Source organism: Rhinatrema bivittatum, chromosome 2 (genome assembly GCF_901001135.1).
Source record: "Rhinatrema bivittatum chromosome 2, aRhiBiv1.1, whole genome shotgun sequence".
Lineage (NCBI taxonomy): Eukaryota > Metazoa > Chordata > Amphibia > Gymnophiona > Rhinatrematidae > Rhinatrema > Rhinatrema bivittatum.
The window spans coordinates 38,300,532-38,328,378 of NC_042616.1; the positions used below are offsets into that span (position 1 = coordinate 38,300,532).

A 27,847-nucleotide genomic window follows, 5' to 3' on the forward strand; every position below is an offset into this window, starting at 1 on the left:
GTAACTGAGCAAGGCTGGTAACATCAGGCAGGCAAGACAGAAAGAAAAACAGGATCGATGGCAAAAGAAACACACCATGGTTACCTAGAAATGTCAGTAAACAGCAGGTAAAGGCAATGGAGCCCTGATTGGTATTTGAGAACACTATTTTTAACAAAACAAGCAATTTCTCAGTAAGTAAGCTCTCGATTCTTTTCTTTGGGTCTGATTTTAAAAAGCATTTACATGCGTAAAACTGGGTTTTACGCATGTAAATGCACTTTACTCGAGTAAGTGGGCTTTTGAAAATTGCTACAATATATGCCATTGAATCGTCCATAGGATTTATTCACATAAGTGCACTTTATGTGAGTAAATGGCTTTTGAAAATTGCTACAATAGTAGTTACATTTATGCACGTAACTCCTTTGAAAATTACCCCCTTTATGCTACATCAGCTTCTAGACACATGGAGAATGAAACTTCGCAGGAAGGAGGAAGACACTGAAAATCCGTTTCCCATCTTTTGCAGCTCCTAGCTCATTTCTCTGTTCTCATGTATTTCCTCGGCCTTGACTCGTAAGTTCATTTCCTCCTTTATTACTTATGGAGGCCCACATAATTACCGTTTCAGGCCTGGTTCAATTAGTCTACTTTCGGAGCCATAGCCTAGCCTGATTTGAAAGGCTTCGGTTAAAGGAGGCGGCTTTACCTTCTATCAGAGGAACTTAGGTCTCCTGATGCCAATAAATATGCCTGAAGGCCTAAGATGGTAGATCTATAGGTGTAGCCTGTTTCCATAGGACCCATCCCACCCTCATCAGTAGGGATACACAAGCTTGGCACGCACTGTTTCTTACAGCTTCTCTCATTGGCATGAAGGAGCTTTTTTGTTTTTCCATCCAATTTTGCAGGATCTCTATGGGGCCAGTCTACAATCCCAATGTCCACGTCGAACAATTGTACGGAGGCAGTGGAATAGAAGAATTTTTTAAATATGAAAGTGCAGGGATTGCGAGCTGGTTAATATTCAGTTTCCTGAAGTACTCTTTGCTGATCTCTTCTCTCAGTAGTCGAATTTTCCACCTTTGTCTGCTACTAAGCACTTTCATACACCTTCCTGCTCCACTTCCTTTATATTACAGTCCTCAGTCAGGGAGATAAGTGAATTTTCCTTTAAGGAAGGTCACCTTTGCACATTTGTCCAAACCGAAGGTCATCCTGATGTCATCCAAGAAACTCTTCACTACCCAGAGTCATTCTCTAAATGGCCATCACAGGAGCTGTAAAGTTTCAAATCATCTACAAGCAGTAGGAGAGATGTCATTGATTGAGAGTTGGTAGCTCTAGGATTAAGGCTAATTCCATAGTCCAAGCAGTTAGAGTACTCAGTGGATTTAATGCCAGACAAAAAAAGAGCAGTGACGGGCAATCTCCCTGAAATAGCTTGATGTTAGGAATAACATATCCAGCCTCACAGTTCAGATGGAGTGTAGTCTGCCTCATTTTCATGGTGAACCTGATGTACTCGATCAATGTACACTTCAAGAGAGTCTAATATCCATGAGCGAGGAACACTATCAAAAGCTTTCTTATAGTCACTCCATGCTATATTGATGTTTTGACTATTTATATAAGTGTTAAAAAGGAACAGAGTATAAAATCAAAAGTCTCCTGCTGAGACACTATTTAACTTAAATAGACTTTTGCTTGTAACTGTTCCGGTTCTGTTTTACAGACCCTGCGTTTCTCCATTTTACCACTCGATGGAATACTTTGGCCAAAATTATTCCATCAGCCCAAAATACTCCATTGAGTGCCGCATGGGGAAGACGCATTGTCCAGCGGTGCACAACAGTTAACCTTGAGACACTGAACTGAAGCAGTAATGTTTTAAGTCAATTACTAATGCACTGGATACAAGATAAGCTTCACTTATTTGATTTTTTTACTTGCATTATAAAGATTTTTTTTTTTGAAGTAGATACAGTGGTGATAGCTTGTTTGAACATAACTGGTATATGATTATAAATCTGGCAAATAGACAATGTCAATGGTGTTTTTACCACTCTGTATGATAACAGTTATAAGCAAAAGTCTATTTCAATTCAAACTGTGTCTCAGAAGAAGATATTTGATTTTGTACACTGTTCCTTTTTTTGTTAAGTTTTGGAGTGGAGAACAATATTGGGTTTTCTATTGGTTTGCGGTATTTCTACCATTGTCCATAATGGCTTTATTCAGGATCAGCTGGTCTTTCGCTCCAAAAGCTCCTCTTTTCTTACCTTTCTGTTCTGTTGCCAAGATGCTTTTGGAATATATGATCACATTAACTCTATCTGCATCTATTGAAGTGAGCAGCTTATAGACTGTAGGCAGGCACATTACTAGTCTATTCGTTTTGGGGAAATTATTTGGAAGGACCTCTTTCTGTAATCAGCCATTGTGCAGTGAATTCTGGCTTTGGGATCAATTGGGTTCTTGCAGTTATTCATGTCTTGCTGCAGAAATATTAAATATTTAAGCCAGAAGTTGGGCACTCCATCAGGACCAGAGCCCTTCCAATTTGGAGCTCTTTTCAATCTGGCTTCCAGCTCCACTATTGTAATTTCAGGCCATTCCAGAGTTGAGGTTTTCCTTTTCTATATTCTCCTGTATGCTGGGTAGCCATTCTGCTTCTCTGATGTGCTCTATAGGATCTTCATATACATTTCTCCAAAACGTCCTCTTCTTCATTCGCTGGTGGTATTTTATCAACACTAATGTTTTTTCCCAATTCCTTGTAAAACCGCTTTGAATTCTCTCTATTCTATTTTCTGCATATCTCCATAGCTTTTGTGCTTTACTGTAATTTTCAATTTATTAATGGAGGATATGGATTTAGTGTCTTTTTCTGATCTCTTCAGTTCTGTTAGTGTTATGCTTCTAGTGTTTTTCTGGTACAAGAATGTTACAGTGTGTGGAACATTTCAAGCTGTTCCAGGTTGGCTTTCAGATTGAAACATTTATCACTTTCAAAACATTTAATTAATTTCTTTCTGGTGTGCATCATTTCATGTTTTCTTAGGCCAGATTTTTGAATGAAGCTTTTATCACATTCAGAACACTTAAATGGTTTTTCTCCAGTGTGGATCATTTCATGTTTTTTTAGGCCAGATTTTTGACTGAAGCTTTTATCACATTCAGAACATTGAAATGGCTTTTCTCCAGTGTGGTTCATTTCATGTAATCTTAGGCCATATTTTTGAGAGAAACTTTTATCACATACAAAGCATTTAAATGGTTTCTTTCTGGTATGAGTCATTTCATGTCTTTTTAGGTCAGATTTTTGATTGAAATTTTTATCACATTCAAAACATTTAAATAGTTTTTCTCCAGTATGAATCATTTCATGCATTCTCAAGCCATATTTTTGACAGAAACTTTTATCACACTCAAAACACTTAAATGGTTTCTCTTTGGTGTGTTTCATTTCATGAATTCTCAGGCTAGATTTCTGACTGAAGCTTTTTCCACACTCTGAACATTTAAAAGGTTTCTCTCCAGTGTGGGTCATTTCATGTATTTTTAAACCAGATTTCTGACAGAAGCTTTTATCACATTCAAAACATTTAAATGGTTTCTGTCCAGTATGGGTCATTTCATGTAGTCTTAGGCCAGACTTTTGAAAGAAGCTTTTATCACAATAAGAACATTTAAATAGTCTCTCTCCAGCATGGGTTATTTCATGCAGTCTCAGGTTCCCTTTCTGACTGAAACATTTATTACATTGAGAGCATTGATATGGTTTTTCTCGGGTATGAATGTTTTCATGTTTTCTTAGGTCAGATTTCTGGCAGAAGCTTTTATTACATTCAGAACATTTAAATGGTTTCTCTCCAGTATGCGTCATTTCATGAATTCTTAAGCCAGATTTATGGAAGAAACTTTTATCACATTCAGAACATTTAAATGGTTTCTGTCTCATGTGGGTCAATTCATGCTGTTGCAATTGGCCTTTCCGACTGAAACATTTATCACACTGAGAACATTTATATGGCTTTTCTTGGGGCAGTGTCTTTCTTAGACAAGATATTTGACTGAAACGTTTATCGAATTGAGAATATTTAAATTGTTTCACTGGGGGACGTGTCTCCAAATGGGTAGTATGGACCATTTGATGTTTTCTCAGGACATATTTGTGACTGAAGTTTTTATCACATTCAGAACATTTAAATTCTTTCTGACCTTTGTGAAATTTCCGATGAATTATGAGCTGTGCTCTACAAGTAAAACAAATCTTACAATCAGGACACTTAAAAGGCTGGTCTTGTTTCTGTATTTTTTTATGTGCTGTCAGCTTTGACTTCCTATTACATATTTTCTCACATTCTGTACATGTGCATTTTCTCTCCTTTTTAGGATATTGTTGGATACAAGTGGGTCTTGATTTCTCAGTGAGCTTGTTCCCACATTCTATAATTCCTTGGTGTTCAATGAAATGTGAGTTTGTGTTGAAGATTTCCCAAGTATCAGCACTTTTAGACTGTCTCTCGCCTTCATCAAATCTCTCAGTTTGTGCAAGATTTGAGCAGTGGTTGGAATTTCTCTCTCGTTCAGGACATGCATTTGGTTTCCCTCCTTTCTGAGATTTAGCTTTCACTCCAGAGGGCGTTACTCGACTAATATGTCCTCCGCAGTCAGCTGAAGATTCTGGGCTGTCCCTGCTGAGGTCTTTCCGTTTCCATTCCTTCCTCTGCTGTCCATCGCACATTCTCTGCCTCTTACTATTCCTGAATCCGTCATCTGTTGGATTACATCGAGAATACAATGATTAATTTTACAGCTATGGAGAAAAACATACAAAACAAAACAAAACAAAGGGAGAAAGGATATAATATACTCCTAATTCTGTGAGACCGGAGAATCTGAATTTCCTGGCCAAAGGAGTTTAAAAACTAAAATAAATAGAACCAGAGCAATGATGGATTGTATCTCTCTTTTGGTATGAGATCTCGTGTCTTCAAGATTTGGGTTGTCCCATTACTATATTTAATCCAAAACAGATCACTTGCTTCATGCAGTTAAAAATATATCCAGTACATATAAAAGAATTTCTATGCATGATTATTTAAAGTCATTTGCTTGCCTAAGGTCCATGGGGGATAAAATTCAAAGATATTTAGATGGATATCTTGTGAGTTACCTGTTTAAATGGTTAGTTTTGAATATTTCCCTTTCTTATCCCACTAAGAATTAGCAAAATAAGAAGGGGTGTGTTGGGGACGTTCTGGGGAGGGGCAGAGTTGGACGAATAACTTAACCGGCTAACTCTGATATTAAGAGTTAGCTGGATAAGTTTTCTGCCTAAATGTACACGCGCCCAACAGCAGGTCTAAAATTCTCCGAGAATATGTGGTGTCTGACCTCCAAGAGCAGAAGACTCCAAGAGTCGCAACAGAGGAGCATGCCAAGAACATGGCAGCCGAATCATTTGTCCTGGAATAGCGCCTTGAGGAAAGCAGAGAGCTGCCTCAGCACCTCGCGCTGAAATGGCCCCAACCTTTAACCGGTGTGGGGGGAGGCATGGTGGGGGTGCAAAAAAGGGGCATTTAAGAAACAACCCTAGTTGGTTTCTAAAATGTGTTCTCTAAACTTCAAGGATTACTCACAAAGAATGTTATCTCTTAAAGAGGGTTAAAAAGCATAACAGAGAGGAGGCCTCGGCTGTTTAAGATTTCACCTGCCAGCCTGGCACCTGTCTATTCCTAAGACAGGCAGAAAGCACCAGCTGGTACACCGAGTCACTGTGACTTAACTGCAGCTCCGCACCGCCATTTTCTTTTTGTACACAACCTTTCTGGAGGCGAGCGGAGGGAGAGAGAAAGGAGGGTGATCACTTCAAACCCCCCCTTACCAAGTCCATATCCGACACGGCAGCACAGGAGACCGGAGGGCAGTCTGGGGGGGGGAAAGGATGTGCCGTGGGTCTTTCAACAAACTTTACTGCCCTCCTCTTGCTCTCTCAGAATAGAGGGAGAGTTTCCATCAGTAGCTTCTAATTATAAACAAGACCCACCGAGAGCCGCCCGGTGTTTGACCCGTTGGTGTGGGAACTCAGGGACACCCCCCCCCCCCCCCCCAAATGAGTCAGTTCCCAAGGGGGAAGGGAGAGGAATCGGTCCCACCAGCACCACCGCCAGGTGCGCCCCCCCCCCACAGAGGGAATGCAGAGAGGTACTGAACTGCTGAAGGCAGCACCAGACCACCCCCTCCTACAGAGGGAATGAAGTCAGCTGTGAGCTTTTTTCCTCCGACTCCATCTGCTGGCAGGGGCGATAAGGAAGTTTAAAATCCTCCACAGCAATGAGTTTGTTATGAAGGCATTTTTTTTTTGCTCACCGCTCTTGATATCAGACTGCTCCTCTCCTCCCTCCGGTTGGTCGCTGGCACGAGGCTCTTCCATTTTCAGAATCTCTACCGCGAGGTCGGGACTGTAACCTCGACCGCCTGTTAGAAAAATGAGAATGCAGCTTCAGCTTTTGAAGAAGTCTTGGATATTATTGACTTAAGAAAAGCACGACTTGACCAAAAGGGAAATGAGGGAATTTTGTGAGCTCTGAAAGTGTACGTATCCCGGTGGAAGGAGTGAAAGGACCCCTGCGTAGCAGGAGCCATGGCAGGCAGGTCACCCAGTTCCCCTACTGCAGCCAGCATGGGTCATCCTGCCTCACTCCCTCCATCCGCTTCTCGCAGGGGGGGGCCATCCTGCCTTCCTCCCCCCTTCAGCTGCCGGCACCGCAGGGCTCCCGGGAAAAATAACCACCAGGGGGCTGCTGGGAGGGGAGGAAGGGAGAGCATGGTAGGACAGCAGCGAGGGAGGTCGGAAACAGTGAGGCGTGGAAGGACGGACGGAAAAGCTCACAATGGGAGACAGGGGCGGGCGAAAAGGACAGAGACAGGGGAAGAGGAGGAGAAGAGAGAGGTGAGAGAGGAAGGTCTGCAAGGTGGAAGGAGAAAAAAAAAAAAGACTGGAGCGGGACGAGGAGAGGGCACTGGAAAGAGAGACGGGCTCTGGTGAAATGGAGGAGGAGGAGAAAGGGAGGAGAAAGGAACAAAAGGCAAAACCAAAAAGAGAAACCTGAAAAGGAAAGGAAAATGAGAAATAAGGGAGACAAACACAGTAAAGGTCAGGGGTCTGGGTTCTAATGCTTTATTCTTGCTGTGTTTGGTCTGTAGGAGGTGTCTTTCTTCTGTGGAAATATCTGGGTCGGCCAATAGCTTGCTCTAATCCAAGCCCTGTCACCTGCTTCACGCAGCTCCTCACACGGGCCTGCGATAGTCAGACCTCCTCTGCCCTCCGATCCCTGGGGCTCGGTCCCGCGTCCTTCTTCCTCCTTAAATCGGATAAGGATGTCAGGCCTGACGCTGGGGGAGCCTGTTACAGGAAAAGACAGTTAACAATGAGGTCCCATGCCACTCGAAATAAGGCTGCAGAGAAATCTGAAAATATTCAAAACTAATCTGAAAACCTGGCTCTTTAAACAAGCTTTTATAAAGATAAAGAGAAGGAGAAAAACAGCTGATGCATAAGGACGCACACAGCTAGAGGTTGTTATTTTTAACCTACAAATGCATATCAATGTTAATTTCAAACTGCCTAATATGTTCCTAACAGTCAGGATTAACTTACACACTTAGTTTATTATTTTAAATTGTTACCTTACTATGATGGCACATGAGTAATTTGTAATCTATACCACTCATAATTCTCATTATCGTGCCTTTCTGTAAACCATTGTGTTGGTTATCTAACTTAACGATGGTATAGAAGAGCTTTTAAATAAAAATAAATAAATGTTCAGAGAGCCGGCTAGCGGCTAAGGGCTTCCGGGTAAAGGGACCTAGACAACTTTAGCCAAATTATTCAGCGGGACGAGTCTCGCTCTGAATATACTTGGGCTAAAGTTCCCTGGGAAAAGTCATAGGGGAGTAACTTTGCCGGCTTAGCAAATGTAGCCGGTCAGCGCTGAAAATCCACGGAGCAGATTCTGAAAGCTGCCGAGGGACGAGCGTTATCTCCCGCAGCACGCGGGTCTCGGAAATCTTCAAAGTGGGGCGTGGGCTGGGCGGGGCTTGAAGCCGAGAGGTGCGTGTACATACTTACGCGATCCGGCGCGCACCGAGGCCCCCCGCCGCGTAACTTTACTTCTGCTGTGGACGCCGTGTGCATTATAAAATGAAGATAAATAGGCAGATCCGCGGGGTTTTAAGGGTCGGGGCTAACCGGGGAGGGGGAGTGAAGACTATTGAACCGAAGGCTATTGGAGGTCCCCTCGCCCTCTTAACTGGACGAACTGGTAAAACTGGAAATGGCACCACTTTTAAGATCCCCCGATTCACGCGGAGGAAGCGGCATTTGCGCCGCGTGCGCTCACTCCCGTAAAATCTGGCGCCCGCGTACGTGCAGCCGGGCCATTTCATAGCACGCGTGCCTACGCTCGCGCAACCCATAAAAACAGCCGCATCCCTGGACGTGGGCCGACGAACGCGCGCACGTGTGCCCGCGTACCGGTTTGAAAGTTACCGTCTCTGGGGAGCAGGAAATACCCAGAGTACCTGAAAAGCGGAATATTAGAAAAAAATCAGATAAGTTGATGGGGCTAAGCCTGGGGTTCTGTGCTCTGAACCGATGCACATAAAACACGTTTTGTAAACAAATCAAATTTTCTGCACCTAAAGCATGTTTTATGGACAGAGAAAATACTATGCACACCAATTGTAGTTTCTGCATGTACATTTTGTTTTATGTGCAAAAGACACTATTTGTTATCACAAAATGTATTTTCTGTGCAGAAAATATCTGATGAGCATAGATCTCATTTTATGCCTCCAAAGCATGTCTTCTGTGCACGTTTTTGGGTTAGCACACTTTTTTTGTTTTAATTTTTAACTCCTGATGCATCAGCATACAATTAGCTTACTGCATCGGGTGTTTACTCAATTTTTGTTGCATGGGTAAACAAAATATGAGATAAAATTTAGCTCACGTTTTTTGTTTTTTTTTTACATCAGGCCCACAGTAAGATACAGCCACAGCACCAAGGACCAGGTGAAAGACAGCGACCGACAACGTAGGTTACTTTAGGTACATGGACGGGAGGGAGAAATGGACCCAGAGGCCTGTATCTACCATGAATCAGACAGCCAGAACCAGGGCCAACACTCCCCAGTGAAGACGAATAACACCCCGACACCACATGTCAGGATATATCACACTTTGGTGGAAACATAAGAGGTTTCATGCATGAAACAGCACATATGCATGCAAGTAGCATGTACTTGCGGATGTAGGAAAATTGGTTCTTACCTGCTAATTTTCATTCCTGTAGTACTACGGATCAGTCCAGGCAGTGGGTTGAGCCTCCTGTCCAGCAGATGGAGATAGAGAAAAACTGAAAGGGTATCCTATATCAGGACACAGCCCCTCCTGCGTCCCTTCAGTATAAAGGATATCAAAGCAGAGAAAGATAACATTAACTCGGAAAAGATCAAGCAAGAAAAACCTTTAAACAATTAACTGGTAATTTGAAATTCAAAAACCCTGTAAGAAAACTGCTCTTATATAGATATCTATCAGGTAGATACTTCCGGTGCCTGAAAATCTGATAGGAAGCAAAAATCCGATAGAAAAACCCCTCGTTCAGAATTGCTGTGTAGAACAAAAAGAAAACTTCGAGCGGACATACTAACGCAGCAGGACGGGAGTCTGGACTGATCCGTGGTACTATAGGAACAAAAATTAGCAGGTAAGAACCAATTTTCCTTTCCCTGTACATACCCGGATCAGTCCAGACAGTGGGATGTACCGAAGCTTCCCTAAGTAGGATGGGACCGAGTTAATCCTGCTCAAAGCACCTGTCTGCCAAAAGAGCCAAACTCTGGCGCCTGGACATCAAGACGATAATGTCGAGCAAACGTGAGCAGAGACTTCCAAGTAGCAGCTCTGCATATTTCCTGCGGGGAAACCAACTGACTCTCCGCCCAAGACGTAGCCTGTGAATGCAAAGAGTGGGCCTTTAAGCCCTCCAGTACCAGCCTGCCCCGACAGATATACGCCGATGCGATCGATTCCTTTAGCCACCTGGCAATAGTAGCTTTAGAAGCCTTGTTCCCCTTATTGGGACCACTCCATAAGACAAAGAGATGATCAGAGACACGGAACTCGTTGGTGACTTGTAAATATTGTAGGAGAACCCTCTTCACATCCAGTTGCCGCAGTTTTCCGCCCCGAGTGCTGGTAATGTCCTCTGAAGAAAAAGCCGGAAGCTCCACGGACTGATTTACGTGAAAAGAGGACACCACCTTAGGTAAGGACGGGACTGTTTTGAGGGAAACCCCAGAATCAGAAAAACGGAGAAAAGGTTCTCTACAGGACAACGCATGGAACTCGGACACTCTCCTGGCCAAGCAAATAGAGACAAGGAAAACCGCCTTGAGGGTTAGGTCCTTAAGGGTGGCCCGTCAAAGAGGCTCGAAGGGGGCATCGCCGAGAACTCGCAGCACCAAATTAAGACTCCAAGATGGACAAGTAGCCCAGACAGGCGAGCTCAGATGCTTGGCCCCTTTAAAAAAACGTATGACATCCGGATGGGCCACCAGCGCACAGCCATTGATCCGCCCAGGAGGGAAACGAGAGCCGAGACCTGCACCCGCAAGGAATTGAAGGACAAACCTTTGGAGAGCCCCGTTTGAAGAAAGGAGAGAACCAGGGATACCGGGGCATTGCGTGCCGGGACACTGGAATCGGAATACATATTCTCAAACACTCTCCAAACTCGGATATAAGCGAGAGAGGTGGAAGTTTTACATGCCCGCAACAGCGTGGAAATAACTTCTTCTTTATAACCCTTCTTTCTCAGTCAACGCTGCTCAAAAGCCAGGCTGCTAGACAAAAGCGATCCGCCTGATTGAAAAATACGGGATCTTGGTGCAGCAGGTTGGGAGACGACCGAGGCGGAGGGGACCCTCCTTTGTGAGGTTCACCAGATCCGCGAACCATGGTCTTCGAGGCCACTCCGATGCCACGAAAATGACTGGACCTATGTGAAGTTCTATCTTCCTGAGCACCTTTCTCACCAGAGGCCAAGGTGGGAAGACGTATAGGAGGACATCGCGAGGCCAGGGCATGACCATGGCATCTACGCCTTCTGAGCAGTACTCCCTTCTGCGACTGAAGAATCTGGGAGCCTTCGCATTCCCAAAGGTGGCCATCAGGTCCAAGTGGGGAATACCCCACCTGCTCATGACAAGATCCATTGCCTCTTCAGACAACTCCCACTCTCCAGGGTCTAGATGTTGACGACTAAGGAAGTCGGCTTGAACATTCTCCTTCCCCGCGATGTGGGAGGCCGCCAGCCGATCCAGATGGTGCTCCGCCCAGGAGAGGAGCTTGCTGGCTTCCAATGTCACCAGACAACTCCTGGTGCCTCCCTGGCGATTGATGTAAGCTATTGTGGTGGCCTTGTCGGATAGGATTCGTACCGCTTTACAACGGATGAAAGAAAGGAAGGACTTGAGTGCCAGATGAACTGCTTGGGCCTCCAGGCGATTGATGTGCCACTGGGATTGCACTGGGGACCATAGTCCCCGGGTAGACTGATTCTGACACACCGCTCCCCAGCCGGAGAGACTGGCATCCGTCGTAACGATGATCCACTGGGGAGTCGTCAGAGGTACCCCCCTTCAGAAGGTGGGCGAGCGATAGCTACCACTAGTTGCTGGCTACGGTAGAGTCGGAGAGAGGTAGTGGAGTCTGAAACTCCTCCGAGACCAGTTTCCAGCGGGACAGCAAAGCTTTCTGTAATGGACGCATATGCGCAAAGGCCCAAGGAACCAAATCGATAGTTGAGGCCATGGAGCCCATCACTTGAAGGTAGTCCCAGGCCGTGGGAACCGAGAGTGATAAGAGATGTTGTACTTGATCCATGAGCTTGAGCACCCGGGCCTCTGGTAGCAACACCTTGCCCACGCGGGTGTCGAAGCATGCTCCCAGGAACTCCAGGACCTGAGAGGGCTGGAGGTTGCTTTTGGAGAAGTTAACTATCCACCCCAGGGAGTTGAGAAATGTCAAGACTCTGTTGACTGCTATCGTGCAGAGGTCCTCTGATTTGGCGCGAATGAGCCAGTCGTCCAGGTAAGGATGGACTAGGACTCCATCCCGCCACCACCACCATGACCTTGGTAAAAGTGCGCAGCGTGGTGGCTAGACCGAACGGAAGCGCCCGAAACTGGAACTGTTGACCCAAGATGTTGAAGCGGAGAAACTTCTGATGGTCGTGACGGATTGGGATGTGTAAGTAAGCCTCCGTAAGATTGAGAGATGCGAAAAATTCGCCTGAGTGAACCGCCGCTATGACCGCTCTCAGGGTCTCCATCCGAAAATGGGGAACCCTGAGGGCCCGGTTGACTCTCTTGAGGTCCAGGATTGGTCTGAAGGAGCCATCCTTTTTGGGAACGACGAAGAAGATGGAGTACTGGCCGGATCCCTGTTCCTCTACAGGCACAGGGACTATGGCTCCAAGCTCTTGCAACCTGACCAGTGTCTGACACACCACCGGATGCTTCCGGCTCCCGCAGGGAGAGACAAGGTAGTGGTCTGGGAGGTCCCGAGCAAATTCTAATGCGTAGCCTTTTTCGATCACCTCAAGAACCCACTGATCCGTTGTAATCTTGATCCATTCCTCAAGAAACAGGGACAGATGACCACCTACGTTTTGAACAGAGGAATGGGCCAGCCGTATCTCATTGTGAGGATTTTGCAGAGGAGCCTTGCAGGTTACTATCTCGGAAGGGACGTCTGCCACGAAAGGAATGAGACCACGGCTGGGATCTAGCGGAAGCACCTCTTTGGAAGGATCCCCACTCTCTGTTATTGTACCTGTGCTGGCCTCGAAAGCGAGAGCGCGAAGGAAAGAAGGACTTAGTCTGTTTAGGGCGGTCCTCGGGCAGCTTATGGATCTTGTTATCTCCCAAAGATTTAATAAGCTGTTCAAGGTCCTCACCAAAAAGCAACTTACCCTTGAAGGGAAGTGTGCCCAGCTGCGACTTGGAGGAGGGGTCTGCAGCCCAATTTCACAGCCGTCTGCCCGAAACTGCAAACACCATGGCCCTGGCCTACACCCAGAGCAAGTCATAAAGGGCGTCAGCCCCATATGCCACCGCAGCTTCCAGCCGATCTGCCTGTTCCGCCTTTGCAGACGGGAGGTCATGGGTGCTGAGCAATTGCTGAACCCACCTGAGGCTTGCCCACTGCATGAGACTGCTAAAGACTGTCGCCCGAACTCCTAAAGCAAGGACTTCAAAGATCCGATGAGATGCAGTTCTAGTTTGCGATCCTGAACATCGCAAACTAGCGCCGTGGCTCCAACCACCGGGATGGTGATCTGTTTGGTGACTGCGGAAACCGAAGCGTCCACCTTAGGAACCTTAAGCACCTCCAGGCATTGGTCGGGTAGGGGATAGAGCTTGTCCATTGTCCTGCCCACTCGAAGACCCAATTCGGGAGACTCTCATTCCCGTAGGAGGAGCTGCGTGAGCAAAGGGTGGAATGGAAACGTACGTGGAGAAGCCCTGAGTCCCGCCAGGACCGGGTCAATGTTTCCTGGGGCAGAGGCGGATTCCTCAGGTGGGTTTTCAATCCCCAGCTCATCCAGTACAAAGGGAATGAGCGGGTCCAGCTCTTCCCTCTGGAATAATCTTAAAACCCGCGGGTCGTCACCCTCTATTGGGGGATTTGGGAGTAAATCTGTATCCGGATCAGGATCTGGAGGAGAGGGCTGGGGAGGGTCTGGGGTGGTTGGTACGCCCGGAACGGTCCTGACTCGGACAGAACCCTATCTGGGGCCCGAGGAGGCTGGGCAATGGACACCCGAGGGATCTTTGCCGGAGGGGGGTCCAGAGGGGGTTCCTCCTGTTCCTGAAGGCTGGCTAAATAAGATTTGTGCAACAACAGTACAAAATCTGGTGAAAAATAATGCTGAGTCTTCCCGGGTAATTGGGGGGGGAGGGGCTCGGTCAGAGAGGTCAGGCACCCCCTCCAGGGAGTGCATGGGGCTTAAATCTGACGACGAAATCGCAAAATCCGGCTCCCCTCTCCCTTGAGGCACAGAATCCGTTGCAATCCCTGAGCCCAAAATGGTCGCCATTCCCGCGGTTTTTCTCGAGAGAGCTGTCCTGGGAGCCCGACCCGGACCGCCAACTTTGCTGGTGCACCGGAGGGTCCCTCACCCCCCGGGTAAGCAATCCGAGCATAGGCCGCGAAGCAGGCTCCCCGCAGGTTAGACAAGTAGCTGATCTCGGCAGGAGCAGGGGAAAGCTGCCGCTAATTAGAAACAGCTGAGCCGGGCTGCAATAGCGAGCAGAGGCAGGAGAGTGAACCCTGCTCTGCTCGTTCCGTTTCTCCCCAGAGCAACTGAACATGGGTGAGGCAAAAGTGCTCCTTCTGGCTTCCTTGACTTTTTTTTTTTGTTACTATCAGCAGCAGCCTAAAAATGTCAGTGCAGCAGTACCTGAGGCAAATCAAACTCCCGGGTCAGAGAAGTCAAGAGGGGGAGTGACTGGACCACCAGTATCGCCCCAAGCCAGTCAAGGGTCACCGAGTAAGGAATCCTAGGCTGAATATTCAAGGGCAAGCCCACCTAGGACCCTATAAGAACCAGGAGACAGAGCTGTCTCCCTGAGAAACACAGGTTTTGAACTTTGAAAAATTTCTATTTCTTTTTTTTTTATATAAGAATTAGGTAGGCAGTTATTGCTTGATCCTGAAGTAACAGTGAGGAAGAAAAAGACCACACAGAAAGAAGAAATAGCTAAAGAAGGGGAGCCGCAGGTTCAACTGTCTGGATCTGCTGGAGACAGAGAAATACTGAAGGGACACAGGGTGAGCACTGTCCTGATATAGGATACCCTTTCACTTTTGGTCTGTCTCCATCTGCTGGACAGGAGGCTCAACCCACTGTCTGGACTGATCCGGGTACGGACAGGGAAGCTTTTTTATAAGCATTGAGAATATGCGTGTATTTCCCATTTCACACATATATTTTACCGACAGGAAAAAAGGGGCAGGTTAAGGTCTTTTCAGGGCAGAGTGCAGTAATTTTTGTCTGCAGTGTTCAGGTGGGAGGTCTGGGCGAAGTGCTGTGGGGTTCAGAGAGAAGTGCTAGGGAACCTAGGTGAACTGGAGAAGGACTGGGTGACCTGGTGACTTCAAAGATGCGCCCAAGTAAGTATTTTCAAAATGGTATACACGCGTACTTTATAAATGGCCTGCCTCCATGTCTAAATCTGGGTTCTTACACGGACATGCTGCACGCACGTATGTTTATAAAAAGGGCAGCGGAAGTATGAATTCTCTCGCCTTGAAAGTATTCATGCGTACTGAAGCATACGTGCATACTTTTGGAACAGAACTACATGGGTATTTTATAAACCGTGCAGTTCCCACCACACAATTTATAAAATACCAGCATGAAGCTCTGTGCATCTACTAATGCACAGAAAAGCGGAAACGTGGGTAGATTTGAAGATTAGGCCCTTTATAAAGAGCTACTGTACGTGATCAAAAGGTAAAGCTGAGACGCCGCCATTATTTTGGGGTTTTCCTTTCTTGCCGTTCAGCTTCAAATCCAATACACTTTGCTGGGAGGAGGCATGCTGCAATGAAGAGCCAGCTCACTAAGGCTAGCCAGAGGGGGTACCTCTGTCACCAACCCTAGCAACTTCAGGCACCATTAAATCTACAAATTCCGTTTGAAAAACGTACCTCTGTCAGACCTACTAGGGAATTTTACAAAGAAGCTTTACATGTTCCACACGCCAAAACCTTCCAACATAAATCATTGGAAGTCAGAGCATTATCCTCAGCAGGACCACGTCTATGGAATTCCATCCCATCTGAGCTACGCCAAGAACAGTGCCTATTAACTTTCAGAAAAAGGCTAAAAACTTGGCTTTTTAAAAAAGCCTATCAAATCTCTGATTGATCCATATAAACCTTACCCTTCAATCAGGCTATCCCATGTTACCAGAATCCCAGTGTAAAGACCATCACTCTGCCTTATTCATCATACTCTTCCTATTTTAGCCTCAATTTTTCCAGCCCATGACCACCTTTAGTCTTGACTTTAATTTTGTACATATTGTAAATATTATCTTGTAATTTTGTTTTTTGTACCTATTGCTATATTTTTCTTCTTGCTTCCTCCTCTCCCAGTTGTATTTTTCCTGGTTTTATTGTAACTGCTATTCCTGCACCAGTTCAATTCATTTAGTTTTATGTTCATTACACTAAATGTTAAATGTAAACCGGGTTGATGCGACTACTAGTCGTGAAAGCCGGTATAGAAAAATATTAAATAAATAAATAAATAAATAAATAACAACAGTGACACGACTTGACTCAGGCTGACAAGAAAACTTGGGGAGCGGCAATGGCTGTGACCCTAACAGCCGTGGTGCAACGGAATCAGACTTCCAAAAGAGCCGGGGATACCTGCATGAAGCAGACATGCTTTTAACCTTAATATCGAATAGCATGGGGAGGCTGAATGCTTTGGACAACCACCACATTCATTCTGGTGGCTGTATGGATTCCTACTAACCTGGCGGCAAGACACAGAAGGGGGGGGGGGGGGGGGGGGGGGAAGTGTTGGATTAACTATGGGACTTGGAAGAACTGAAACGTAAGATGACAGACTAGAATATCCTGATCTTTATTAATTGGTCTTTTGGCCTCCTCCTATTGCTGGTCAGACGCTAGGGTGTCAAAATATTAAAGTGGACTAACACTTATGTAAGCATTAATGCATATTAAACACATATTAATGCATGCTACCATTAATGCACTCTAGCATGTTAGTCCTCATGAATGCTAATGATGAGTTAATGTAAACTATTGCAAAAAAAAAAAAAAGTTAATGAGCTGTTGCATGCAAAATAGTGCAAGCCAGCTCATAACCCCCCCCCCCACACACATTTACTCTTCCTCCACATTATATTAAGCAATGCCACTGTTAAATATTACCTCCCCCTACCCACGCCTTATTTATACCTTCATTATTGTGATACTAGTCCCATGTACTTGCCTCTATTGTGTTCTTGTTACTGTTATACTAGTTCAATTCTAATTTCATATGTTGCTGTTAAAACTGTTCCATGTAAATCTCATATGTTCTCGTTAAAATTGTTCCATGTAAACCGATGTGATATGCAAATGAATGTCAGTATAAAAAAAAACGTTAAATAAATTAATTAATTAATATTTAAATAGGTTACCAAAAATAATGCATTGCATTGCAGAGTGTGTTTCATATGCCTATATGAAGCAGTGCTAGATTAGCCAATGCAGGCAAGGGAGAGGATGTTGGGCCTCTTGTCCCCACAGTGCTGAGTGCCTGAATGGCACTGGCTGACCTCAGTACAGAGCATGTCCAGGAGGAATCTGATACTTGCTTGTTACAGGGGGGTGAAGCTCTTCCATTGCCTCCGATTCAGGAGGATCCATGAAAGGCAGATCTTCCTCTTGTTTGACACTCAGTGAGAACACAGACGTTACAATCGGAAGGCCTGCGATGAGAAAAACAAACAAGGAGTCACTGAGGACCTGCTCATATTATACAAAGGAATGGATTTTACGTCTCCGAATGTTGTTGTTAATGACCCATCTCCTGTGATCTGAAAATGCAAAGTCCTTTAATTCCAACACTTTTATTGAGCTGGGTTGAGTTTTGATTTTATGATAAAGTTAAATTAGTTTCTTTCCTGATAATTTTCGTTCCTGTACTACCACGGATCAGTCCAGACACCTGGGTTTTGTCTCCCCTCCAGCAGATGGAGACAGAGAAGTTTTTCAAAACAACCCTGCCATATATACCAAGGTGCCACCCACAGTCCCTCAGTCTTACGCAATGTCAAAGCAGAATGGAACAAAACCAAACTATACAACTAACTATCTTTCCATCTATAATAATGCTCAGTCAAACCCCCAACTGGGAACAGAACTTGCAGAACCAATAGAACAAGCGATAAGGTAGTACAAATATCCAGAAAAACATTATACGAGCGGACTCTCCATTATTTTAGTGTACACAGTCACGGGCGGGGCTCTGGACTGATCTGTGGTACTACAGGAACGAAAATTATCAGCTAAGAAACTAATTTTCCTTTCCCTGTACGTACCCGGATCAGTCCAGACACCTGGGATGTACCAGAGCTAACTTACCTAGGGTGGGAGCCGGAGAGGCCCGCTTGGAGCACCCCTTCTCCAAATCCCCCGGAATCCGAAGCTTGAACATCCAATCTGTAATGCCTCGCAAAAGTGTGCAAAGATTTCCAAGTAGCCACCCTACAAATTTCCTGTGGCGAAACTTGATGACATTCTGCCCATGAAGCGGCCTGTGACCGCGTAGAATGGGCACAAAGTCCCACCGGTACCGTTTTACCACACAGTAAATATGTGGAACTGAGAGCTTCCTTCAGCCAACAAGCTATCGTAGTTTTGGATGCCATACTACCTCTTTTCGGACCACTCCACAACACAAAGAGATGGTCTGACACACGGAGAGAATTCGTAACCTCTAGATATCGTAGCAGAGCCCTGCGTACATCCAGTTTCCGTAAATCTTTCGCAGCGGGATCCGATCGGTCCAAATCCAAAAATGACGGAAGCTCGATCGACTGATTCAAATGAAAAGAAGACACCACCTTTGGGAGAAAGGAGGGAACCGTCCGCAAGGACACACCGGAATCAGACATCTGCAAGAAAGGTTCCCTGCATGACAACACCTGCAATTCCGACACCCGACGGGCCAAAGAAATAGCTACCAAAACTACCACTTTCAGCGTGAGATCCTTCAGCGTCGTCCACTTTATGGGCTCAAAAGGCGGAGCACACAAGGACGAAAGTACCAAACTGAGGTTCCAGGAAGGACACGGGTGACGAAGCGGAGGACATAAGTGCTTTGCCCCTCGAAGGAAAAGAGCCACATCGGGGTGCAATGCTAACACTACCCCCTGGACCTTACCTCTGAGACAACCGAGCGCCGCAACCTGTACCCTGAGGGAACTACAGGAAAGACCCTTAGAAAGTCCGGCTTGAAGGAAACCTAGAATGTTTGATACTGACGCTCGTGTAGGATCCACCGCGTGATCCCCACACCAGGTTTCAAAAACTTTCCAGACTCTGACATAAGCTAAGGAAGTAGACTGTTTTCGTGACCTCAGCAACGTGGTCACCACCGCGTCAGAATAACCTTTATTCTTCAACCGTTGCCTCTCAAAAGCCATGCCGCTAGACAGAAGCGATCCGCCTCTTCCAAACAGACGGGATCTTGATGAAGCAGAGCTGTGGACTCCCGAAACTGTAGAGGCTCCGTGGCGGAGAGATTGAGCAGATCTGCAAACCAAAGACGTCTCGGCCACTCCAGAGCTACTAGAATCACCTCTGCCGGATGGAGCTCTATTCGCTAGATTACCTTGCCTATCAGAGGCCAGGGAGGAAATACGTACAGTAAGCTGTTTTTGGCCAGGGAAGGACCAGGGCATCGATGCCCTTAGCGCCTGTCTCTCTGCGCCGACTGTAGAAGTGTGGAGTCTTGGCATTCTTGAATGTGGCCATCAGATCCATGCACAGCATGCCCCACCGATCGCATAAGAGCTGAAAAGCCTCGTCGGCCAACTCCCATTCCCCGGGATCGAGATGGTGACGACTGAGGAAGTCTGCCTGTACGTTGTCTACGTCGGCAATGTGAGATGCCGCAATGCTTACAAGATGCTGTTCCGCCCAGTTCATCAACTGTTGCGCCTCCATTGCCACCGGTCGACTCTTGGTTCCTCCTTGGCAATTGATATAGGCCACCGTGGTTGCATTGTCTGACAAGACTCTGACTGACTTCCCCCGAAGGAGCGGGAGGAAGGTTTCCAAGGCCAGAGCCACCACTCTGGTCTCCAACCGGTTGATTGACCACTGAGATTGTTCTCTGGACCACTGCCCCTGCACAGACTTCCCCAGACAAACTGCTCCCCAGCCGGAGAGACTGGCATCCATGGTGACGATTGTCTAGTTGGGCATCACCAGGGCAACTCCGCACTCCAGATGTTCTGAGAAGAGCCACCAGTCGAGACTGACCCTCGCTGAGTCCGTGAGGGGAAGCGGCAGGTGAAACTGTTCTGAAACAGGATTCCAGCGGGACAGCAACGCAGATTGTAAGGGACGCATATGAGCAAAGGCCCAGGGCACCTACTCGAGAGTGGACGTCATGGATCCCAGGACCTTCAAGTAATCCCTCATTCTGGGGACTCGCATGGACAACAAACTCCTCACCTGTCCCTGCAGCTTGAACACACATTCTGTAGTAAGGAACACTCTCCCCTGCTCCATGTCAAACAGGGCTCCCAGAAACTCCAAAGACTGAGAGGGGGTCAGACGACTCTTGGCCAGGTTGACCACCCAGCTAAGCGATCGCAACCGTTGTTTGATAGCTGTCCGACACAGAACCTCGGACTTCGCCCGAATCAACCAGTCGTCCAGATAGGGAAGCACCAACAAGCCATCCATCCAAAGCTGCGCCTCTACCACAACCATGACCTTGATGAAAGTCCTGGGTGCGGTGGCCAGCCCGAAAGGCAGAGCCTGAAACTGGTAGTGATCTCCCAGTATTTATTTTATTTATTTATTTATTTATTTATTTAGAGTTTTTATATACCGGCAATCATGAAAACATATCTTGCTGGTTTACATAGAATGGGGGTGCAATAAAATACATAGAACTTAAGAACATAGAACTAGAACTGTGGTGACAGAAGGTACAGTTACATTTAACAAAGGTGGCCAAACTTGGAGTAGGAAAAATAGAAAAGAGGATAGAAATGGTTAAACAATATACAATTTAAATGTAGTATACAAAATAAATGTTATAAACAAACGGCAAGGTGATTTAGGAGTTATTGGATTGTGTCATTGAGTTGTGTCCGGAAAGGCTTGCTTGAATAACCAAGTCTTAAGTTTTTTCCTAAAATTTGGGAGGCAGGGCTCCCTGCCTCCCAAATTTGTATGCAGAACCTGAGAAACCTCTGGTGGTAAGAACTGATGCCAATATGGAGATATGCCCCCATGAGATCCAGAGAAGCCAGGAACTCTCCTTGTCGTACCGAAGCGATGACCGACCGAAGAGTCTCCATTCTGAAACGTGGCACCCGAAGGCATCTATTGACTCTTTTGAGATCTAAGATTGGTCTGAAAGTACCTTCCTTTTTGGGGACTATGAAGTAAATGGAATAGCGACCTCTCCACTGTTCCGCGGACGGAACCAGAGTTATAGCCCCCAAGTCCAGTAAGCGCTGTAGCGTGCCTTGTACAGCTAGCTTTTCTCGGTATGCGCTTGGAGAGATCAGGAACTTGTCCCGAGGGCGCCGTACAAAATCTAAAGCGTAACCTTGACTTATCACGGTGAGGACCCACTGGACCCTCGAAGAAGAGCGATAGTCTGGCTCCCACGACTGGCACTTGATGGATGACAGGTACTGAGGAATGGACTGGCAGTATCTCATTGCGAGGCCTTAGCCCTCACAGCCGACTGGGGGTTACCTGGTCTGCTGAAACGTCTGCCTCGAAAGGACTGAGACCACGACTGCTGCCTGTTTGAACCTGGGCGAAGAGATGACCCAGACAATCGCGCTGGACGGGGTCTCCTACCACGGAAACGAGACCGAGCTGTAAACAATCCTCTCGACCTGGGCCTGTCCTCCGGTAGTCTATGGACCTTGTTCTCTCCCAGTGATTGAATCATGTTTTCCAAATCCTTGCCAAACAGCAATTTGCCTTTATTTATTTATTTATTTATTTATTTAAAGGCTTTTATATACTGGAGTTCATGCACTAGTGCATACCACTTCGGTTTACACAGAACAAGGATCAGAAAATTACATCAAACAGATTGAACAATTAAACAAATATACAATTACATCCAACGATTGGGTATAAATAACATGGCTAACTTAGTAGGAACTTAGAGTTTGAGGTAAAGGAGAGAAATAGTACCAAGTGGTAACAGAACAATGTTAATAGCTAAATAATAAATATAAATAGTAAATACAGGTGTTTACAGATTACAGTCTTCATGAAAAGTTTACGTCTACAGAATAGGGTTAAGTAAACAAGAACTGGCGGTTATTTCTTTAGGAGTGAAGACTTCAAAAACTGAGGTTACATCTGGATTAAGAGGTATTGGTGTAGCATGCTCAAATATTTAATGATTTGGAATTGTGAGACCAAGGATAAAAATTAGGAGTTGTTTGATATGATTATAAAAGCGAGAATGATTCAAGTTCTGGGACGTGGTTCTGAGCTAGACCTTTAAGTGTAGGCTTTAAAAGGAAGCGAGCCGAGCTGGGCCTTGGACGAAACATCCGCTGCCCAATTCCTCAGCCACAGAAGCCTGCGCGCAGAAACCACGGAGACCATGGATCTAGCCGACGTCCGCAACAGATCATAGAGAGCATCGGCACTGTAAGTGATGACCGCTTCCAGCCTGTCCGCCTGAAGAGCCTCCCCTTCCGAGAGGCCGGCATTAGCCTGTAGCTGTTGGGCCCGCACCAAAGCGAAATTACTGCACATCGCCGCTCGGACCCCCAGCGCTGATACCTCAAACACTTTCTTGAGCCGGAGTTCCAACTTCCTGTCCTGCAGGTCCTTGAGGGCCGTTGCCCGCGTGATTGGGATAGTGGTTTTCTTGGCGAGAGCAGACACCGCTGCATCCACCTTCAGAACTCTCAGCAGCTCCAACGCCTCCTCTGGCAGAGGATATAAAGCTTGTCCATCGCTTTACTGACCTTCAACCTCAAATCCGGGGTATCCCATTCTCTAAACAGCAGATCCGTTGCTGAGAAATGGAAAGGGAAAGAAATAGCAGGATCCCTGAGACCCAGCAATACCAGATCCATAGCCCCCAACCGAGACTCCGCCGGCGGTGCTTCCAAGCCTAACTGCCCCAGGATGGCCGGAATAAGGGGATTCAATTCATCTTTCTTAAAGAGGCGCACCACCTTGGGATCATCACCTTCCATAGCCTGAGCCCCTCGGCTCCCGTCCTGCTGTGGATCCGCGTCCTCATCGCCCCCCCCCCCCCCCCCCACCGGGAGCTTGTGCTGTGGATCTGGGTCGTCCTGGGACGTGGAGTCCGAATCCGTGCTAGGTGGCACAGACCATAAAGGCTGTTTGCCCTTATGACGCTCCGACCCTCCTCGAGATCCAGCACGCTTCCTCACTTTTCCTCGTGGAGCCTGCGAAGGGATTTTTTCCCGTTTCTTCCCTGCCTTTTTTTTCCTTAAAGGCCTTGTGCATCAGCACCACGAACTCCGAAGAAAAAGAAGAGTCAGAAGAGGGATCATCAGCCCCCTCAGGGCTAACCCCTGTTGCAGGAGAGTCCGGGTCCTCTGGCACATCTCCCTCGGGGATAATCCATTGCGGAGATAGTAAGGGTGGTGAAAACCCCTCCCCCATCGCGGCCCCCTTGGCTGCCTGAAAATTACCCAAGATGGCCTCCGTTCCGTGCTCAGCAGGAACGGATCAGCTGGGGCCGTGCAGCCTGCCGGCAGCCGCGTGGAGGGCTAAGGAGTCCGATGCCAATCCTCCCGGGGCAAAACAGAGGGTCCTTCTCCTCCGGGCAAGCAGTCAGTGCACATGACCTCCCTTGACAGACGCACTCGCGCGCTGAGCCGCACGCGCAGCAAGACGACCCCCGAGACATCCCTGCCGCAGCTAAAAAAAATAAGAAAACAGCGGCAAAAAGCCGCAAAACGCAGCGAAAACGGCAGCGGAGGGAAGCAGGGAAGTCAAGAAAGGTACCGGTGAGTTGGAGCACAAAAGCAAAAAAACAACATGGGGTAGATTTTTAAAGTTATGCGCGGGCGTAGATTTGTTCGCGCAACCCGGCGCGAACAAATCTACGCCCGATTTTATAACATGCGCGCGCTGCCGCGCGCATGTTATAAAATCCAGGGTCGGCATGCACGGGAATTTTGCAACCTCCATGCGCCGAGCCGAGCAGCCTGCCTCCGTTCCCTCCGAGGCCGCTCCGATTTCGGAAGGAACTTTTTTTCCGGCCCCCCCCCCCCCACCTTTGTTCAGAAACGCATTGTCCGGATGCTGGCGCGCCATTCCCCGGCCTGGGGACTGGTTTGGAGGCCTCGGCCACGCCCCTGGAACGCCCTTGGGCCGGCACCACGCGCACGACCCCGCCCCGGAACGCCCCCGAATGCCGCGCCGCCCCCGACACGCCCCCCCCGACACGCCCCCCCCAAGCAAAGCCCCGGGACTTACGAGCGTCCCGGGGCTTTGTGCGCGCCAGCGGCCTATGCAACATAGGTGCACAAGTCCCCTGCGCGTGTAAATCCAGCTGGATTTACGTGCACAGGGCTTTTAAAATCTGCCCCTATATATTTTTTTTTTTTTGAAACAGAAAAACTTGCCCAATCGCTGTCCCTGGTTCTGTAGCAGGCCCTGCTCCTGTAGGGGTGAGTGAACCGGACTCCCCTGGATCACCCTGACGCTACTGACAACCAAGTGCAGGATCCTCGACCCTTAATAGCAGCAGTCTCAACCAGGAGGGATGGTCCCCTCAGGACCTAGCAACCCCCTGGGACACTCACAGAACCTCTGTCGGTGAGGGACTTGCTCTTTTTTTTTTTTTTTTTTTAACCTATTAAAATTTAAAGGAACAGAATCCCCCTAATTTACCAGCTCAAAAACCTGACTACAGTCCTGCTCTATCAACTATTTGTAATCAGGTAATCAGAAGAGACTGTGACTTTTGCACCTCCGCCATCTGCTGGAGACAGAGTAAGACGGGGGGACTGTGGGTGGCACCTTGGTACATATGGCAGGGTTGTTTTGAATAAACCTCTCTGTCGCCATCTGCTGGAGGGGAGGCAAAACTCAGGAGTCTGGACTGATCCGGGTATGTACAGGGAGTATTTTAGGTTTCATATTGTGAGGTGCATATTCAGACACAATCCGGATAGCAAGGTTAGCCGGATAAACGTATCCAGCTAACTCTGGAGGCATATTCAGTAGTGTAGCTGCACAATTGAACATAGTCAGCTATCTTAAGTAGTTTGCTGGCTAACTATAGCCGGCCAACTTTAGGACAGGTCTTTGACCTGACTAGCCGCTAAGTTAACTGGCTAACTCTGAATATCGGAGTTAACCAGTTAACTTAGTCAGCTAACTGCTCCCAGTTGTGCCCCTGGAACACCCCCGGCAAACCCTGCTAAATTCTAGCTCCCAAACCTATTAGCTGGCTAGAATTTAGCCCAGATAAAGGCTGAATATAGCCGGGTAAGCCATTTAGATGAATAACTTTTCCGTTGGCTTTTGAATAGTGACCTCAGAGGTTTTAGACTGTATACCCCACTAGATATTCTTTTGATTGGAAAAGGTGGTACCAAAATATTTTAAACAAACATATCTGCTTACTGTTGGTGGGGTCAGTCATGTCTTCTTTTCCCTCCCACTCATAGAGTTGAGCAAAATATTTCTCATCTTCCTTTTTAATCTTGAAAATAACATCAGGATTAACAATTGAATAACCTGTCAATAGAAAAAAAAATTGGAAAATTACTTTGAACTTGTTTTTTGTAAAACTCCGGAGAGGCTTGATGTTTCCTGTGTGCGTCTCTGTCTGTCCGGCTTTAGGTATATATTTGCATGAGAAAGCATGGTGAGGAGAGGCAGTTGCAGCCTGCCCCTTAATTGAGATTGACCCTTGCAGGATTACGGGCACAGCCATTTCTACCCATGACCCTTCCAGGTGGAGGCACTGCAGGTGCCAATCTTCTCTGCCAGCGTGTGGCCTCCAAGAGAGGAGGAGTCTCAGCTTCTTATTAGGAGCATCTGAGAAGGAAAACCCAAACCCTGGTACATAAAGATAACTACCCAGAGGCTAGTGAGATGGAGAAAGGGGATATCTGCCCCGAGACATCAGGTTACCACCTGGAAGGGTTACATGTTATGCAGTAGAATTATCTGTGCAGAGCGAACACATGAGGCCCTTACTCTGAAGTTGTGGTTCAAAGGTGGGAATCAGAGAGGTAAATCCTCCCCCTTGCTCCCCCTTTTGCTCTAGAGAGGTGCATGTTTCAGCTGGTCTTGGTAAAGTATCTAGTTTAACATGCAAAAGATTTAACTTCCAGCAGAGAACAGCATCTTTTGTAATGGTGTCTTCCCATTGGACTTGGAATGGCATCAGGTGCCAGGACCTAAATTTTAGGTGGCCATGGGAACTGGCTCCTGGGATTTTTCCAGCCCTGATAAAATAGCAGCGCCCATCCTGCAGAGGTCCAGTGGGTGGTAAAGGATAGAAAAGGCATAATTACCCCAGGAGATGAGGATGCCATGAATCTCCTTGATGACCTTCTTGTACAGCTCCTTCTGCTGTTCTCCCAGAATGTCCCATTCCATTTCCAAGAAATAAGCAGCGACGTCATTGAATGTGACTGATGCCTGGAACAGCAAACAGGACACCCTCAGTCCCTCTCCTTCTAGGTTCATTATATGTGTGTGTGAGCATAATAAACTTTCTAATATGGCCTCTGTCAGTGAGATCAGCTCGCCAGTAGATTATACTATAAAAAAGAGCTCTGCTCTCTTAAATGTTGAGTATTTTGTGTAGATCTCTTGGTCCCCATCAGAACAGTCTGGAAATCTTGGGTGTCAATTGATTCAGCAATTGGAAGGAGGAGATGGTACCAGCACATATGGATCAGAGGCATCGATCTGTGTGGATTTTATGAAGGAGAAGGTAATGGGTGCAAGAGCTGAAAAGATAGGAGGGATATGAGCTGGTGAGTTGGTGTCTGAAGGCAGGAAATTGGAGGTCAGGTCTGAGAAGTGAGGAGAGAGTGTGACTGTGTGAGGGTAAAGTGTGTGTGTGTATGCATGCACATTTAGGAGAGAGCGAATATATGCATGAATGTGTGTTTATATGTAAGAGTGTGTGCATGCATACCCGTGTGTGAACTGTGAACATGTTTCTGAATATGTACGGTTATGAGACTGGAAGTATATATGTGCATGTAACATAGTAAAAATGGCAGAAAAGGACAAAATGGTCCAGCGAGTCTACCCAGCAAGTTTCTTATGGTAGTAACTGCCATTCCATGCAGGTAAGCCCCATGTTTCTCTTAAGGGTAGCAACCACCACTCTGTGCAGTTATTCCCAAGCCTTATGATAACTCATAAAAAAATGTACTGTTAGCAACATGTTTACTGGATGATGAGAGACAGCGTGTTCATGTGCATGTACATGTGTGTGAATGTTTCAATGTGCACGTATGAGTGATATTGTTTTCATGTGTGTGCATGTGAGAGAGTGTACAAGGTGGAGAGCATCCTGCTAATCTCAGGGTGACCAGAACTCAACCCTGTCTCAGGTAGGTAAAGATCTTTGTGCTGTGCTGTGTGGAGGGAAGGTTAGAAGAGCTACACAGGGAAACGTTTCCCTTTATGTGCTGGTGCCCTGTATACAGGAGCATAGGGAATAATTTCTTACTTGATCAGACATTTCCCTCTGAATTCTGCGGTTGCTGGGATGGATTCAGGCTGGAGATGTCCCCTTCCCTCATCAGATGCGGAGAAAGATGAATAGGAGAGGGAGAGGGGGGGGTTGGACTGATTCCTGAGGGGCTCAGACAAAGTCCCTCCTCTCCCCCTCTGCAGGGCAGATCTGGGGTTTGCAGCAGAAAGTTTCTGCTTTCATTCTGGAGTCTTTCCTGCTCTTTTACAGCCCTGGAAGAGAAAGCAAACTCCCCCCTCTGCTGAGAGCAAGTGGCTTCG

General features: G+C 46.8%; 1 protein-coding gene across 1 annotated transcript; it reads right to left on the reverse strand.

Annotated features, from left to right (window-relative positions):
* Positions 1-302: 302 nt before the first annotated feature.
* LOC115083870 (oocyte zinc finger protein XlCOF6-like) lies at positions 303-27,847 on the reverse strand. The gene is made up of 7 exons (XM_029587920.1): positions 27,564-27,847; positions 26,389-26,515; positions 25,490-25,603; positions 17,470-17,583; positions 7,265-7,396; positions 6,361-6,468; positions 303-4,764 (listed from the first exon to the last, which is right to left on the reverse strand). Exons 1-7 carry the CDS (start codon positions 27,573-27,575, stop codon positions 2,930-2,932), a joined length of 2,442 nt encoding a protein of 813 aa, XP_029443780.1. The 5' UTR covers positions 27,576-27,847; the 3' UTR covers positions 303-2,929.

Coding starts and splice junctions, on each gene's coding strand:
- LOC115083870 (XM_029587920.1), bottom strand. Junction 17,584..25,489: donor CATGACTGACCCCACCAACA/GTAAGCAGATAT, acceptor TTCTCATCGCAG/GCCTTCCGATTGTAACGTCT. Junction 4,765..6,360: donor GCAGTCTGATATCAAGAGCG/GTGAGCAAAAAA, acceptor GTAATCCAACAG/ATGACGGATTCAGGAATAGT.